General features: G+C 34.3%; 1 protein-coding gene across 10 annotated transcripts in view; it reads left to right on the top strand.

Moving 5' to 3' along the window:
* Positions 1-15,047, top strand: part of KIF20B (kinesin family member 20B) — a 65,336-nt gene that overhangs the window by 637 nt on the left and 49,652 nt on the right. For all 10 annotated transcript variants that reach the window (XM_057308426.1, XM_057308421.1, XM_057308428.1 and 7 more), the window contains exons 2-10: positions 2,730-2,877; positions 9,041-9,127; positions 9,222-9,338; positions 9,947-10,085; positions 10,644-10,828; positions 12,258-12,294; positions 12,782-13,009; positions 13,818-13,929; positions 14,756-14,827. In XM_057308426.1, the coding sequence (XP_057164409.1) occupies positions 2,731-2,877; positions 9,041-9,127; positions 9,222-9,338; positions 9,947-10,085; positions 10,644-10,828; positions 12,258-12,294; positions 12,782-13,009; positions 13,818-13,929; positions 14,756-14,827 (1,124 nt within the window). In that variant the 5' untranslated portion in view covers position 2,730. The remainder of the gene's footprint in view (positions 1-2,729; positions 2,878-9,040; positions 9,128-9,221; positions 9,339-9,946; positions 10,086-10,643; positions 10,829-12,257; positions 12,295-12,781; positions 13,010-13,817; positions 13,930-14,755; positions 14,828-15,047) is intronic.

Genomic DNA, 15,047 nt, shown 5'->3' with positions numbered 1-15,047 from the left:
TACAGGGAGGACCCCTGTCTTGGCCGTCAGTGCGTTTATTTCCAGGCTGCTGTCGGTGCCTGGGGCTTGCCCTCCTCGGCTTTGCAGTACCAAGCGGAAGGGGGCGTGTGTGCCGATTCAGTGACTGCTCTCATCCCCCTCTTTAGACTGTTTCCCTCCATCTCTTTCCACTTTCTGCTTCAGTGATTCCTGCCTGACACACTCTCTAATATTCTTTGCTGAAGGATTAGTTGACACAAGTTCGTGCCTTAAGCATTCCTTGCTTAAAGTGACCAGATTCAGGTTTGCTTTTGTTATTAAAACCAGGTAGCATGTTTACCCAGTAGCAGTATATATATTTTATTAGATTTTCAAGACCCAAGATTTCAAGTCACAAAATCATTTAAGGGCTTATCAATTAAATGATAGACTTCTTTTGAGACTGTATTATGTGGATGACATTCAGAAACCTCATTCAGTAGCAAATTTGTTATCATTCACCAGTGTTAAACCATGGAATCTCACTAGAGAGAAGATAAAAGATGCAGTTTTTCAGTCATGGGAACAGCCTTCTGAAATGAGAAATGAAGTCTTGAACCCTGCTGTTGCTAAAGATAGTATCACTGAAAGAGTAGTACCAATTTTTGTATTTCTTTGGTTTAGAGGATTTTATTATTTAAGTCATTTGGGAGTTTTTATCACTCATACGTCTCTGAATTTGTTGTAGGGGATACAGAGTAGTATAAGACAAAGTTCTTGCCGCCAAAAGATTCGTAATCTATTTAGGGAGAAGTTAACTTCTCACACGTAAGTAGAAGTTAACCAAAAGTACAGGATGTGACAGTACGTCTCAACAGTTTTATAAATGTTAAGAGGCAGTTAGTTTATTGAAACTGAACATACGAACAAGTACAAATACTATAACCTTACTTTTTGAAGGAGGTATAATTATTCTTTTTAGTTCAGTAATTTAATAAAAGGTTTATCTTTTTTTTTAAACCAAAAATTAATTGAAGGCAAAGAGTGAAATTTATCTTCCAATTTCGTGGGCATTTCCATAAAATCTGAGTTATGTAATGTCAAGCCAATGCTTTAATGTTTTTGCAAACTTTTCTCCTATGTTTTACATCAGTGGTTATTTTTACTCTATCAGATACTCCTTTTCTTAATTTTCACCCATACATTGCATGTTTGAAATATTCTGTCAAACTGCATTTAAGTAATTATCCCATTTTTATTACATCAGTGATTAATACAATAAAGACAAAAGCAACTAAGGTACTAAACTTGTTTAAGTATATGGTTGGTTGATCGTGTAGTTCCCTGGTCTTTGTTGACAGTAAATAATTTCCTTTGTCTTTTTGAGATTTAGGAAAAACAAAAACAATCCTGTTGTATTGAGTCTGTGGGTTTCAGGGCTGATCAAGGAGAAAGATATGACCCAGTGTGGCAGTATCACACAGGGAACTTCATTGGCGTAGCACTTTGACAGGATTGCACGCAAGGGAAGTCCCCCACAGTGTGAGACCTTCCAGAAACTAGACTGAAGGACCATCACCTAGAAGGGGAAAAAGGCAAGGGAATTAGGGAGTTGGGAGGGGAAGGAGAGGAAGAATTAGGGTTGGGGGCTTATGGTCTTAAGGGATTTTGCTCAGCAGCACAGCAGGGAGTCCCGGGGTCTGAGAACTCCAAAAGGCATTAGTGGTGTGGGTCTTTATAGTCCTGAATTTGTTGGTGACTAGCAGAAGTTGGGTGCAGTTTCCTGGGATGTGCAAACTAGTTAGGCTCTAAATGACTTAAAAAAAAAAAAAGGTTATTTGGGCTATATTAAAAGCAAATTGATGTGTAAAAAATTGAGTCTGGCACCTAATGGGTTTTTGAATTAACATTTCTGGCCTTCTGTGAAGAAGTAAACAACATAGGGCCAATATACCAGGGCCATCTTTGGCTTTTTTATGTAACACATACGGATGCCCATTACTACCTTCCTGAGCCAGGAACCCTAATTTGGGAGCCACTATTCTGGATATTTCATAATATTGTCGAAGAATAGCAGGGAGCTCTCTTTCTCCCTGGTACTATGCACTAGTAGATTGTCAATAACTATTAGAATGTTAAAATTTTTTTAGTTAAGGTTTAATTTAATTGTAACATTTTGATGCATTGTTCCGTATTCACCTAAATTTTTAAGACTTACAATGTGTCAAATACTGTTTTGAATGTGTTCACGTACATTACTTCACTTTTCACTTGCATTATTTGGAAGAATTCAGTGGAAGAAGTTCAGTTGTCCAGATAATCGAGTTTAACTCCTAAATGCTAACACATTACGGAGTTTGTAGGTAACGTTCTCAGACGACATTAAATAACTAAAATAACACAAGATTATAATTTACTCTTATTTGATTTCTGAGAGGATTTCAGGCAGAGATTGTATATTTTATACTGTCTTACATAATGGACTACCTTTACTCATGAAATCTCTTCGGATGAATCTACCTGTAGGTTGGGTCATATGAATAGTAGCGGTAGACTGTTTCCAATATTATTTGATTCAGAATCTGTAAATAATTTAATAATTGTCTTTTCCATGGGTCATCATGTTATAAGTGAAGCAGTCTAATGTTTTCCTTCTCTGGAAATCTAGTTATGTGGGGGTTAGTAGTGGACTGGACTCAAGAATTCTTCAACTACGGGTGGCTTATATGCTAATTTATTAAAATTATCTAAAATTACTGTTATTCTTGCAGAATGGAATCTAATTTAAATCAAGATGGAGTGCCTAGACCATCTTATGTTTTTAGTGCTGACCCAATTGCAAGGCCTTCGGAAATAAATTTTGATGGCATTAAGCTTAATCTCTCTCGTGAATTTTCCTTAGTTGCTTCAAGCACTGAGGTAAGTACAAGGAAAGTATTATGTTGATTATCATGATAGAGTGGAAATGTGTGTGACACACACACATTTGCTGATAGGTATGACCAGAGCTTTGTAGACTTTGTGGGTTTGAGGCAACCTTCTATCTTAGTAATTTTTTCATGGCACCCTAAATACATAACAGTTCTTCTAAGTAGTAAGTCCAAACTACTTAATATATAACTGTCTATACCTTAACCAAGAGCCATTTGAAAAAATAATGTACATAAAAAAAATTACTTTCTTTAAGATAATACCTTTTGGACGCTTCATAGCTTTTCAAGCTTTGGAAAGTATTGCCAACCTTATTTCCTATTCCTCTTTGTTTTGGGGTAGTACTTTTTTTTTTTTTTTTCAATCACAGCAACCATTGAAAAATCCAGCTTCACCAAGATATGACAACAAAAGAAATAGTGTGATCTAACATTGAAACTGTGAACTACTTCAAGCTAATAGTTTATGGTGTTCAACATACGTCGAGTACTGTGATTCCCTCAAAAATGTAAAATATTCCACTATGCCCCTAGGAATTACAGGCCTTAGTTAAATTAAAATAACTCAATAGTGTTTAAAAAGTAAAAGTCCTTCCTTCTACTACTATACCTACTACGACTTTTGTTGTGTGTCTTTGTAGGCTTTATTCCTTTTTTTAAAAAAAAGATTTATTTATTATTTAAGAGATGGAGGAAGAGGGAGAGAGGAAGCTTGATAAGGGGGAGGGGCAGAGGGAGAGGAGGAGGGAGTCCACAAGCAGACTACCCAGCTGAGCCTGCAGCCTAACACAGGCTTGATCCCAGGACCCTGAGATCATGACCTGAGCTGAAATCACAAAAGTTGGCTGCTTGACTGACCGAGCCACCCAGGTGCCCCTAGACTTTATTTCTTACACATTTACTTCTCAGTCCATTTATATTCTATTTGTTACGTTTTCAGTTATTAATTTTGATGCCTAAGAGAGTTGGACTAACCCATTTTATAAAGAATGGTGGAAGGGGAAAGGCTACATAAATTAAAAAAAATAAAACTTATTTAGTTCCCATCATATGCCAGGGTTTTTCACTTGAGCTCTTTTAATCATAAGAAAGAGGGTGCTTGGGTGTCTTAGTCAGTTGAATATCTGACTCTTGATTTCAGCTCAGGTCGCAATCTCGGGGTCATGGGATCAAGCCTCACATTGGAGCTCTGCACTCAGTGGGGGGTCCACTTGGGATTCTCTCTCCTCCTTCTGCCCCTCCCCCCACTCATATTCTCTGTCTCTCTCTAAAATAAATACATAAATCTTAAATAAATCAAGAAAGAAAGTAAAGAAGGGAGGAAGGGATAAGTGCCTCTTGGTATATGTGTGGAACCATGCATTATGTAGTCTTTTACATCTACCTTCTTTCACTTAACACAAGGGTCTGTAAGCAATGGCTTCTTTTTGTATTGCTCACAAGCTAAGAATGACTTTCGTGTTGAATTTAAAAAGTCATCGCCAAATCCAAGGTCATTTGGATTTTCTAGGACTTTAATAGTTTTGTGTTTTACATTTAGGGTTGTATCCATTTTGAATTCATTTTTGTGAAGGCTATAAAATTAATTTTTCTAGATTAGTTTTTTTGCATGTGGATGTTCAGTTGTTGCAGCACCATTTGTTGAAAAAACTTGTCTTTGCTCCATTGTATTGCCTTTGCTTCTTTATCAAAGATGAGTAGACTATATTCATGTGCATCTATTTCTGGGCTCTATATTTCTGTTCCATTGATGGTTTCTGTTCTTTTGCCAATTCCACGCCGTCTTGATTAATGTAGCTTTATAGTATGTCTTGAGGTTGTGTAGTGACAGTCCTCCAAATTTGTTCTTCTCCTTCAGTTTTATATTGGCTTTTCTGGGCAGTCTTTATTTTTAGCCATTCTAATAGATGTATTGGTATCACATTCGTATTTGCATTTAACTTAATAACTAAAGATGTTGAATATGTTTTCATGTGATCATTTGTCATTAGTGTATTTTTGGTGAAGTGTCAATTTAAATCTTTGCCCATTTAAAAAATTGGGTTGTTTTTATATTATTATTTAATTTTAAGTGTTTTTTATGTTTTTCAGATGTATCTGCTTATCAGATACATACTTTGTAAGTATTTTTTCCGTCTATGGCTTGCCTGTTATCCCTTAGTAGTGTTTTTTGAAGAACAGAAGTTTTTAGTTTTATCAATTTTTTTCTATTATGGATTGTCCTTTTGATGTCATATTTAAGAAATCTTTGCCTAGGGGCGCCTGGGTGGGTCAGTCGGTTAAGCATCTGCCTTCACCTCAGGTCATGATCCCAGGGTCCTGGGATCAAGCCCCATGTTGGGCTCGCTGCTCAGCGGGGAGCCTGCTTCTCCCTCTCCCTCTGCCTGCTGCTCCCCCTGCTTGTGCTCTCTCTCTGTCAAATAAATCGATAAAATCTTTACAAAAAAAAAAAAAAGAAAGAAAAGAAATTTTTGCCTAAGTCAAGTCCACAAAGGTTTTCTTTTGTGTGTTCTTTTAGAAGTTTTACAGTTTTAGTTTTATATTTAGGATATGATCCATTTTGAATTAATTTTTATATACAATGTGAGCTGTGTATCCAAATTCTTATTTTTTTTAAGTATAGGTGTCCAGTTGTTCTAGCCTGATTTGTTGAAAAAGCTACGCTTTCTGTACTGCATTTCCTTTCCACCTTATCATAAGTCAGATGTCCTATGTGGGGGTTTGTTTCTGAATATTGTTTCATTTATTTGTCTGTCTTTCTGCCAGTACCCCACTGTTTTGATCAATGTAGTGTTGAAATCAGGTAGTGTTATGTTAGCCCACCAACTTTCTTTTTCATAGTTGTTTTGACTATTGTAGGTACTTTGCCTTTCTGTGTGATTTTTCTTTTTTGTTTAAAGTAGGCTCCATGCCCAGCATGGCACCCAATGCGGGGCTTGAACTCAGGACCCTGAGATCAAGACCTGAGTTGAGATCAATAGTTGGACGCTTAACTAACTGAGCCACCAAGGTGCCCCCTATGTGAATTTTTATTAAAAAAATTTTTTTGAAACTTTAAAATATATATACTTTATATATGATAAATAGGTTTGCAAGATATACTGAAAGGAGTTTTATATTTGTTCAATTTTCCTGAAATTAAAACCCACTTCCTTCTCTTCCCTTTTATTGAAAATCTCTCAACAGAATTATTTTGACAATTTAGAAGCTGGTATAGACAAAACAGGCCAGTGAGAAATATACTTCTGTGGTTGTCAGGTGTCCATAAGTGGACTGGACATTCTGTCATTTTAGGAAAAAGAAAGCAACATGCTGGGCATGAGAATGTAGCTTTTATTTTTAAAGTTTTTCCTGTATGTGTTGTGGGTTGCTTGGGCCTCGATATTGTTTTCATGTTTTATTTATTTAACTTTTATTTTTATTTTATTTTATTTTATTTATTTATTTATTATTATTATTATTTTTAAAAGATTTTATTTATTTATTTGACAGAGATAGAGACAGCCAGCGAGAGAGGGAACACAAGCAGGGGGAGTGGGAGAGGAAGAAGCAGGCTCCCAGCAGAGGAGCCTGATGTGGGGCTCGATCCCATAACGCCAGGATCACGCCCTGAGCCGAAGGCAGACGCTTAACGACTGTGCCACCCAGGCACCCCTATTTATTATTTTTAAAAAAGATTTTATTTATTTATTTGACAGAGAGAGACAGCCAGCGAGAGAGGGAACACAAGCAGGGGGAGTGGGAGAGGAAGAAGCAGGCTCCTAGTGGAGTAGCCTGATGTGGGGCTCGATCCCAGGACCCCGGGATCACGCCCTGAGCCAAAGGCAGACGCTTAACGACTGCGCCACCCAGGCACCCCACTTTTATTTTTATTTTTTTAAAATTTTATTTATTTACTTATTTTGATTTTTTTAAAATTTAAATTCAATTAACATATAGTGTATTATTAGTTTCAGAGGTAGAGGTCATCACTGAACTCTGTGAATTTTTAAATGAGCTTATCAATTGCCACAACAAAAGTCTCTTGGGATTTTGATTACAATTGCATTGAATCTGTAGATCAGTTTTGGAAGAATTGACATCTTAACAATATCGAGTTTACCAAACAGTGAGCAAGGTGTATCTCAATTTCTTTTAGTCTCCTTTAATTTCTCTGAACACTGTTTTGTAGTTTCCAGGGCATAGGCCTTTTACATCTTTGTCAGATTTATCCCTTAAGTATTTCATGACTTTTGATGCTATTCCAAATAGTATTGCTTTTTAAAATCAATTTCTGACTTTTTTCCCAGTATATAAAATAATAATTGATTTTGCATATTGATCTTATATCCTGTTACATTGCTAAACTCATCTAATAGTTCTAGTAACGTTTTTGTAGATTCTGTTTGATTTTTGTATGTAGATGTTAATGTTGTCTGTGAATGAAGACAATTTTATTTCTTCCCAGTCTGGATGCCCTTCTTTTCTCCTCTTCTCTTCTCTTCTGCCTGATTACATTTACTAGAACCTCTAGTACAGAGTTAGATAAAAATGATGAGAGTGGAAATCTTTGTATTACTTATCTTGCTACTCATCCTAGATTCAGTCTTTCACCATGAAGTATGATGTTAGCTGTAGGTTTTTGTAAATGTCCTTTGTCAGGTGAAGGAAGTTCCTGTCTATTCGACTTTGCTGAGAATTATTATGAATGGATGTTGAATGCTTATGTCAATTTCATGTCATCATTCAAATGCTTTTTTTCCCTACATCTATTAGTGACAAACATTTCTTTTTTTTTTTTTTAAGATTTTATTTATTTATTAGAGAGAGAAAGCATGAGCAGAGGTGGGGCACGGGGAGAGGGACAAGTACACTCCCCACTGAGCAGGGAGCCCTACCTGGGGCTCCATCCCAGGACTCTGGGATCATGACCTGAGCTGAAGGCAGTCACTTATCTGACTGAGCCACCCAGGTGCCCCTAGAGATAAACATTTCTTTATTCTTTCGATGTGGTTATTTACCCAAATTGATTTTTGAATGCTAAATTGACCTTGTATTCCTGAGATAAAACATTTTTGGTCAGTCTGTATTATCCTATTTTATATATTGGCTAATACTTTGTTAGGGAATTTTCGCATCTATCTTAATTAGGGATATTGTTCTGTAATTTCTTCTGGGGATATCGTTGTCAGATCGCGGTGTCAAGGTTATGTCATACTCAAAATTAGTTGAAAAGTATTCTCTTTGTTTTCTTAAAGTCCTCTCTATGATTTGTATGATTATATTCTAAAGTGTTTGAGAGAATTGACTAATGAATTACCAGGGCCTGGAGTTTCTTTGTGGGATTATTTGGTTATTTGAACATAAGTTGAATTTCTTTAATAGATATAAGACTTCAGATTTTCTAGGTCCTGGGTGTTGTTTTTTGTTTTTTGTTTTTTGTTTTTTTTAGTAAGTTGTATTTAAGTAACTGGTTCCTTTTTACTTAAAAAAAACCACCACATTTCTTTAGAATTATTTTAAGAAATGAACTAAACTCAGGACACTTGGATGGCTGTCGGTTAAGCATCTGCCTGGCTCCGGTCATGATCCCAGGGTTCTGGGATCAAATCCCGCATTGGACTCCTTGCTCAGCGGGGAGCCTGCTTCTCCCTCTGCCTACTGCTTCCCCTGCTTGTGGTCTCTCTCTCTCTCTCTGTCTCTCTGACAAATAAATAAATAAATAATCTTAAAAAAAAGAACTAAACTTGTTTCTTCCCCAAAGGAAGGAGTAAAGAGAATGCTGTATAGCAAAAAAATTTTAGTTGGAATTGAACATTTGGGTTAATAGATTATTCTGATTGCGTGGAATTTATTCTAGAGTACTATGTTTTAGTGACTGAGAGCCCTGTTATTTGTATTTAGCTATAAAGATTAGGATTTTATGGAAAAGAGGTATATTGTAAACTTCAAGTATAAATATAGACGGTAGAGGAAACTGAGTCTTTTGTAGTGTTTTTTTCTAAGTAGATTTGCTTCTCTTTAGACATATAAAATGGTTACAAACGAGAGAATCACTGTTTGTTTAGAGGTTCTTTATAGTCTCAGTTATGTAATAGCCACTTTAAAGAAAGGTGATTTCTGAAAAGCCCTATTTTGCATTTTTTAAATACAGTTATTTTGTTCTTTTTAAGGCAAATAGTTTGGAATCCAAAGATTATCTCCAGGTTTGTCTTCGAATAAGACCATTTACACAGTCAGAAAAAGAACATGAGTCTGAGGTTTGTGGTGACTTTGATTGGATTTTACTTTCATTAAATGGACAAAATACCATTGTTTTTATTTATTTATTGTGGGATTATTTATGTGTTCTAGGGCTGTGTGTCTATGCTAGACTCACAGACTATTCTGCTGAAAGATCCTCAAAGCATCCTTGGTCGATTAAGTGAGAAAAGCTCTGGGCAGATGGCACAGAAATTCAGTTTTTCCAAGGTAAGTACTTATGTGAAACTGAAGATTTTTCTTTTAAGTAGAAGAAATTTGACTTAGGCTAAGTAGCTGCATAATTGTATATAATGAACTATATACATCATGTGCTTATGGAACTTAGGTGTTAGGCACTGGTATTTTTTTCTCAAGAGTAGGACTCAAATTTCAGGTTTGTAAATATATAATTGGAAGTGAATAAATTACTGTATAGTTTTTTAACCTTTTTTGTTATAAGAAATGTTCTTTTCAAAATTGAGGTGAAAACTTGATGGACTAGGTCAGATTTCTATCTTGAAAACTTTCTGACAGTAGTTAATCTATCATGTATATTTATGAGAGTTGGGGATATAGCACCTATGTAAGTATATGAATCTTGTAAAAGAAATCTTTTAAATTTTTGAAACACGAGGGGTGCCTGGTTGGCTCATTCGGGGGAGCACACAACTCTTGATCTTGGGGTCATGAGTTTGAGCCCCATGTTGGCTCTAGAGATTACTTAAATAAATAAACTTAAAAAAATAAAATTTTAAAACATGAGTTATGGGGTAGAACTGATTGTAAAAATTTACTTGAATTTTCTAAAAAGACTTGTTTTAAAAAATGCTTATTAGGTTTTTGGCCCAGAAACTACACAGAAGGAATTCTTCCTGGGTTGCATTATGCAGCCGGTAAAAGACCTCTTGAAAGGACAAAGTCGGCTGATTTTTACTTACGGACTAACCAATTCAGGAAAAACATATACATTTCAAGGTAAACTGTATTATTTTTGCTGGAAAGGAAAAAAGTACTAATAGTCACTCATTCTCATAATACTTGCATGTAGTTATATTTCCATTACCTGGTACATTTGCTCCATTTTTAATAGTAATAGCATATTGAATATGTATTGCCGATGGCTTTTGATTCAGGTTGATTTAATTCATTTGTGAAATTGCTTTACACGTATGATAGAGAAGTAGATGATAACAATTCAGAAGAAGGATTTATGTGACGTAGTGAATTAAGCATGGATAACCAGGGAAGCATTTTGTTTACCTTTTATACTTTGTGATATGGGTGATTTAAGATGTTATGGCCTGATGTGAATGTAAAATTTCAGGTTTTGCATCAGTATATTAGTTGATAAAATGTCCGTTATACAATGAAGAGCAAAGTGATGGAAAACTGAGTAATCCTTCAACTTCTCTCGCTTTTGTCTTAGCTATTTATTCTTGCCTGTTAGTGGTATAAAAAGAGCCTTGGTAATCCAGGAATGTTTCCACTTTGCTAATACTCTAAGAGAGTATAAAACAAAAATTCTTTTCACAGGCACAGAAGAAAATATTGGTATTGTGCCGCGAACTTTGAATGTATTATTTGATAGTCTTCAGGAAAGACTGTATTCAAAGATGAACCTTAAACCACATAGATCTAGAGAATATTTACGGTTATCACCACACCAAGAGAAAGAAGAGGTTGCTAGCAAAAGTGCATTGCTTCGGCAAATTAAAGAGGTATGGAAGTGGTCTAGTATGTGAAAAATATATACATCATGACCTTTTATTAGCTCTTTACTTTGTTTCAGCCTATATTTGAATATTTTGTGGTAGTGGTGGTGGTGCTGGTTGTCTTTTCTTTTTGAGAAAAGTATAAACTTGTTTGAAGACCTCTCTTCTTGCTTTACATTGTACAAGTAGCAGAAATGTTTAAACAATACAAATGTAAATGGTTCTGAAATTTTTTTTGGTGGTTGTAGAAACAGTACTATATGTGATGATTAAAAAAATCTTTTTAATTGTTAATTTGTATACACAAAATCTAAACAAGGAAATGTGAGAAATAAAAAGTGAAAATTTCTGATAACATTTATCTTTTAGGTTATATTGGCTTCTTTTCTTTCTTCTATTAGTTTTTCACAGAAAGTTTTTTGTAAAGATATATTTGTCTATTCTTCCTGTTTCTTGTGGATTTTATGTTATGTTTTCAGACTATCCTATTTAAGATTGTTAAAACTATTTACAGTTTTTATAGATAGCTGCAAAATATTGATAGAGTTTTTCTTTTTTAAGACATTTAGAAATCAGGGTTTCAAGGTGATAAAATATTTTTGCTCAGTGGAGTTCACAATTCAGCGTCCATGATTATGATCTCTGAAAGTAAAATAGTGAGTATAAATAAAAATTATGGAAATTGGTAGGTAATTGCACAGAAAATTCTTAGAGGAAATTGAAGTCATTAATAATGAAAAAAATTTCCCTTACAGTTATCCAGTTGAAACATCATATTGCTTATGAAGTTACTAAAATATTTAAAAAATGAAATCATGCTTTCATACGTTGAGTGTAAGATGTGTTTTTAGAAAACAGTTTGGCAATACTGTGAGTGAGAACTTAAAAATTTGTCATATCTTTTCATCCACTAATTCATATTTAGGGATATATCCTAAGGAACTAATTAGAATGCAGAAAAAAAAATTATAAATGAAGATATTTATCTTAGTATTATTTTTACTTACAAAACTTTGTAAATAATCTAAATGTTCAGTAGTAGGGGAATAATTATTTTACATCTATTCAGTTACATAGCCACCATTATTTGTTTACAAATAAATTTTAATTATAGCAAGTAAAAGTAAAAGCTCTCAATGTAGTAAATGTGGGGAATAGAATAGAAAGGAATATATTGAAATATCACTAGTAATTGCCTGTGAGTGGCAGGGATCATATGTGACGATATTCTTTTTAATACTCTTCTGTGGTTTCCCAGATTTCTTATTATGAGACTGTATTATTTAACTGGGGGAAAGAATTAATAGAGGTCATTGAATTGTGTAGATGACAGGTTGTGGTTTGGTTGGTGACTTATTTGGATAGATAATCAATGTACTGGTTATTTAACCTTAACTAAAAATAGTTTTTAACTTAAAAAATTGTTCCTTTTTAGGTTGTGTTGCAGAATGATAGTTATGATACTCTTTATGGTAAGGTTTCCTTTCTCACTTTTCAAATGTTGATTATATGAAATACATTTGAATAGCTTTTAATTTTTGAATCACTCCTAGTGATTTGATTTTTTAAATGACAGTAATTCTTGGAAAATGGTACATACTATATGAAATAACAGTCACTGTAAAGTTTTATTTGGATTTAATATCACAAAGAATCCCTTTCACTTGTAACTTTCATGTGAATTCAAGAGAGTTACTATTTTTTCTTTGTCCTTTACGTGTAACTTCAATTTGATTCATTGACATTCTTTCAAAAAGAAAAGAAAGATGAAAAGAAGCCAAGCTTTGATTAATACAGTTTTGTTTTTTTTTTTAACATCTGCTTTGGTCCAAAAAATGTTTAACATTGCTGGTTAAAAGATTAAGGATACTTGTTTTTCAAGTCCGAGGTCTTGATCTGTCTTGTCTCATTTTTAGCTAGTTTCTTAATTTTGTGATTATCCTTTTTTATTTTTTGTAGGAAGTTTAACCAACTCTTTGAATATCCCAGAGTTTGAAGAATCCATGAAAGACTGTGAACAAGCTAGCTTGAATATGGATAATAATATAAAATTTTCTGTGTGGGTTTCTTTCTTTGAGATTTACAATGAATGCATTTATGACTTGTTTGTTCCCGTATTATCTAAGTTCCAAAAGAGAAAGATGCTACGCCTTTCGCAGGATGTAAAGGGCTATTCTTTTATAAAAGGTATAGTAATGAGTGCTTTTTATCTTACTGCTCTGAAGTTTCTTTCTAGGCTTCTTTAGAGCAAACTGGAGATTGAAAATTTTTATATTAATTATTTACATCAACATAGTAAGAGAAGTTTGTGCTTTGGAGGTATGTCTTAGTATGTTAATTAAACCTGAGTGTAAAGAGGTAAGTGTTGATATTGTTTTGCTTGAATATCACTGATGGAATTTTGGGAGGTGGGAAAAGCTATGTGTGTTGGTATTCACGTTATTCTGCTGCTTTGTAGTGGCTATGAAGCTATGAAAATGTATCTCTTCTTCCACAGTGGTGTTTTTCCAACTTTTTAAAACCACCACTCAAAGTAGGAAGTACATACATACATTAATAATGTCATGATCTAGTACTCGCATATGTATAAATATGCATACATATTTACAACTCAGAAGTTTCATTACTTATACTTACCCTTAGTACAAGGAATACACTTTGATATTTTTCTGTATTCTACTTCATTTTTATAAAATGCTGGTTATGACTAAATTTGACTTCATGATTCACTAATGAATTACAATCTGCAGTGTCTCACATCTAGGTAATTTTGTAGGTTTAATCCATAGTATGATTTGTCTTTGTCTTTTTTCCTCTTGTGTATCTCTTTTCTAGTGGAATATAGAATACCTGAGTGGATTCCACCTAGAGGGTGTTATTAAAAGATTTCATTATATGTCTTTGGGAATAGAGGTTACAAATCTCTAAAGAGATTACATTGTATAACAAATGCTGTTTTTATAAAGTGATATGTGTCCTCTTTACTTTTTTAAAGATCTACAATGGATTCAAGTATCTGATTCCAAAGAAGCATATAGACTTTTAAAACTAGGAATAAAGCACCAGAGTGTTGCCTTCACAAAGCTGAACAATGCTTCTAGTAGAAGGTAAAGAGTAAACCCTGCCGTGTGAGCTCTGAGCACCCAGGGTGTTCTGTGCTATTGTAAATACAACTAATTTAAGATTAAAATGGGCAGTAGGTTCTCTGATGTGTTAAATGAATTCATGGGCATAAAAAATATTTTGTTAAGACCACTAAACACATAAGATTATCAGGACTATTTATTGTTCTAACAAAATTTACTAATTTGCATGAAGTCTTTTAAGTATTTTTATTCTTTATGTGAATAAGCTCAATATTTAAGAGTTTTAATATGCTTCTCAAGGGGTTAAGGAATGATGTTTTTGAAGGAAGGAATTGAGGCATGAGAGACAAAAGGAAATAAGTTTAAGCAGTGAAATATTTAGAATAGGTTGTCTCTTAAGGGGGAAAGAGCCCTATCCCCCATACTCAGTATGGCGTGAAAATAGTATATGATCCAGATAAGCCTGTATTTGGGCCTAACGTATGCTTTACTTTAGGAGTATATTAAAAGAGAATTAGCAGTATATATAGCATTTTAACTAATAGTAAGATCTTTGCAAGTAAATTGATATTTTATTTTAAATGATCTCTCTAATAGAAGTTTGTTAAGGGAAGGAGAGGGCTCAAAGAATTTGGGGCAAAATGAAAGATAAGATATTTGGTTTTAGGGAGTTAGGTATGTAGGTGACAGTGGAACACTGGATTGAAGTTTCTGGCAACTAGTTGGAAAGTGCAGTGCTGGAGGTACGGCTAGTATAAGATATAAATAGGTGTTGATTTAGATGCTTGCTTTGCCTATTTTGAATAAAAAGGAAAGATAACATTTGATTTTTCTAAATTTCTTTTAGTCACAGCATATTCACTATTAGAATATTACAGATTGAAGATTCTGAAATGCCTCGTGTAATGCGAGTCAGTGAGTAAGTTGAACATTCTTTAAATTGTAATTATTCGGGGTGCTCTGGGTGGCTCAATTGGTTAAGCATCTGACTCTTGATTTCGGCTCAGGTCCTGACCTTAAGATTGTGAGATTGAGTCCCCTGTCAGGCTCCATGCATGGAGCCCATTCAAGATTCTCTCTCTCCCTCTCCCTCTGCCCCTCACCCCCCACTAATGCTCACTCTCTCTCTCACTTAAAAA

The sequence above is a fragment of the Ursus arctos genome, unplaced genomic scaffold (genome assembly GCF_023065955.2).
Source record: "Ursus arctos isolate Adak ecotype North America unplaced genomic scaffold, UrsArc2.0 scaffold_7, whole genome shotgun sequence".
In the NCBI taxonomy this organism is placed as follows: domain Eukaryota; kingdom Metazoa; phylum Chordata; class Mammalia; order Carnivora; family Ursidae; genus Ursus; species Ursus arctos.
This window is presented reverse-complemented; position numbering and strand designations above follow the sequence as displayed.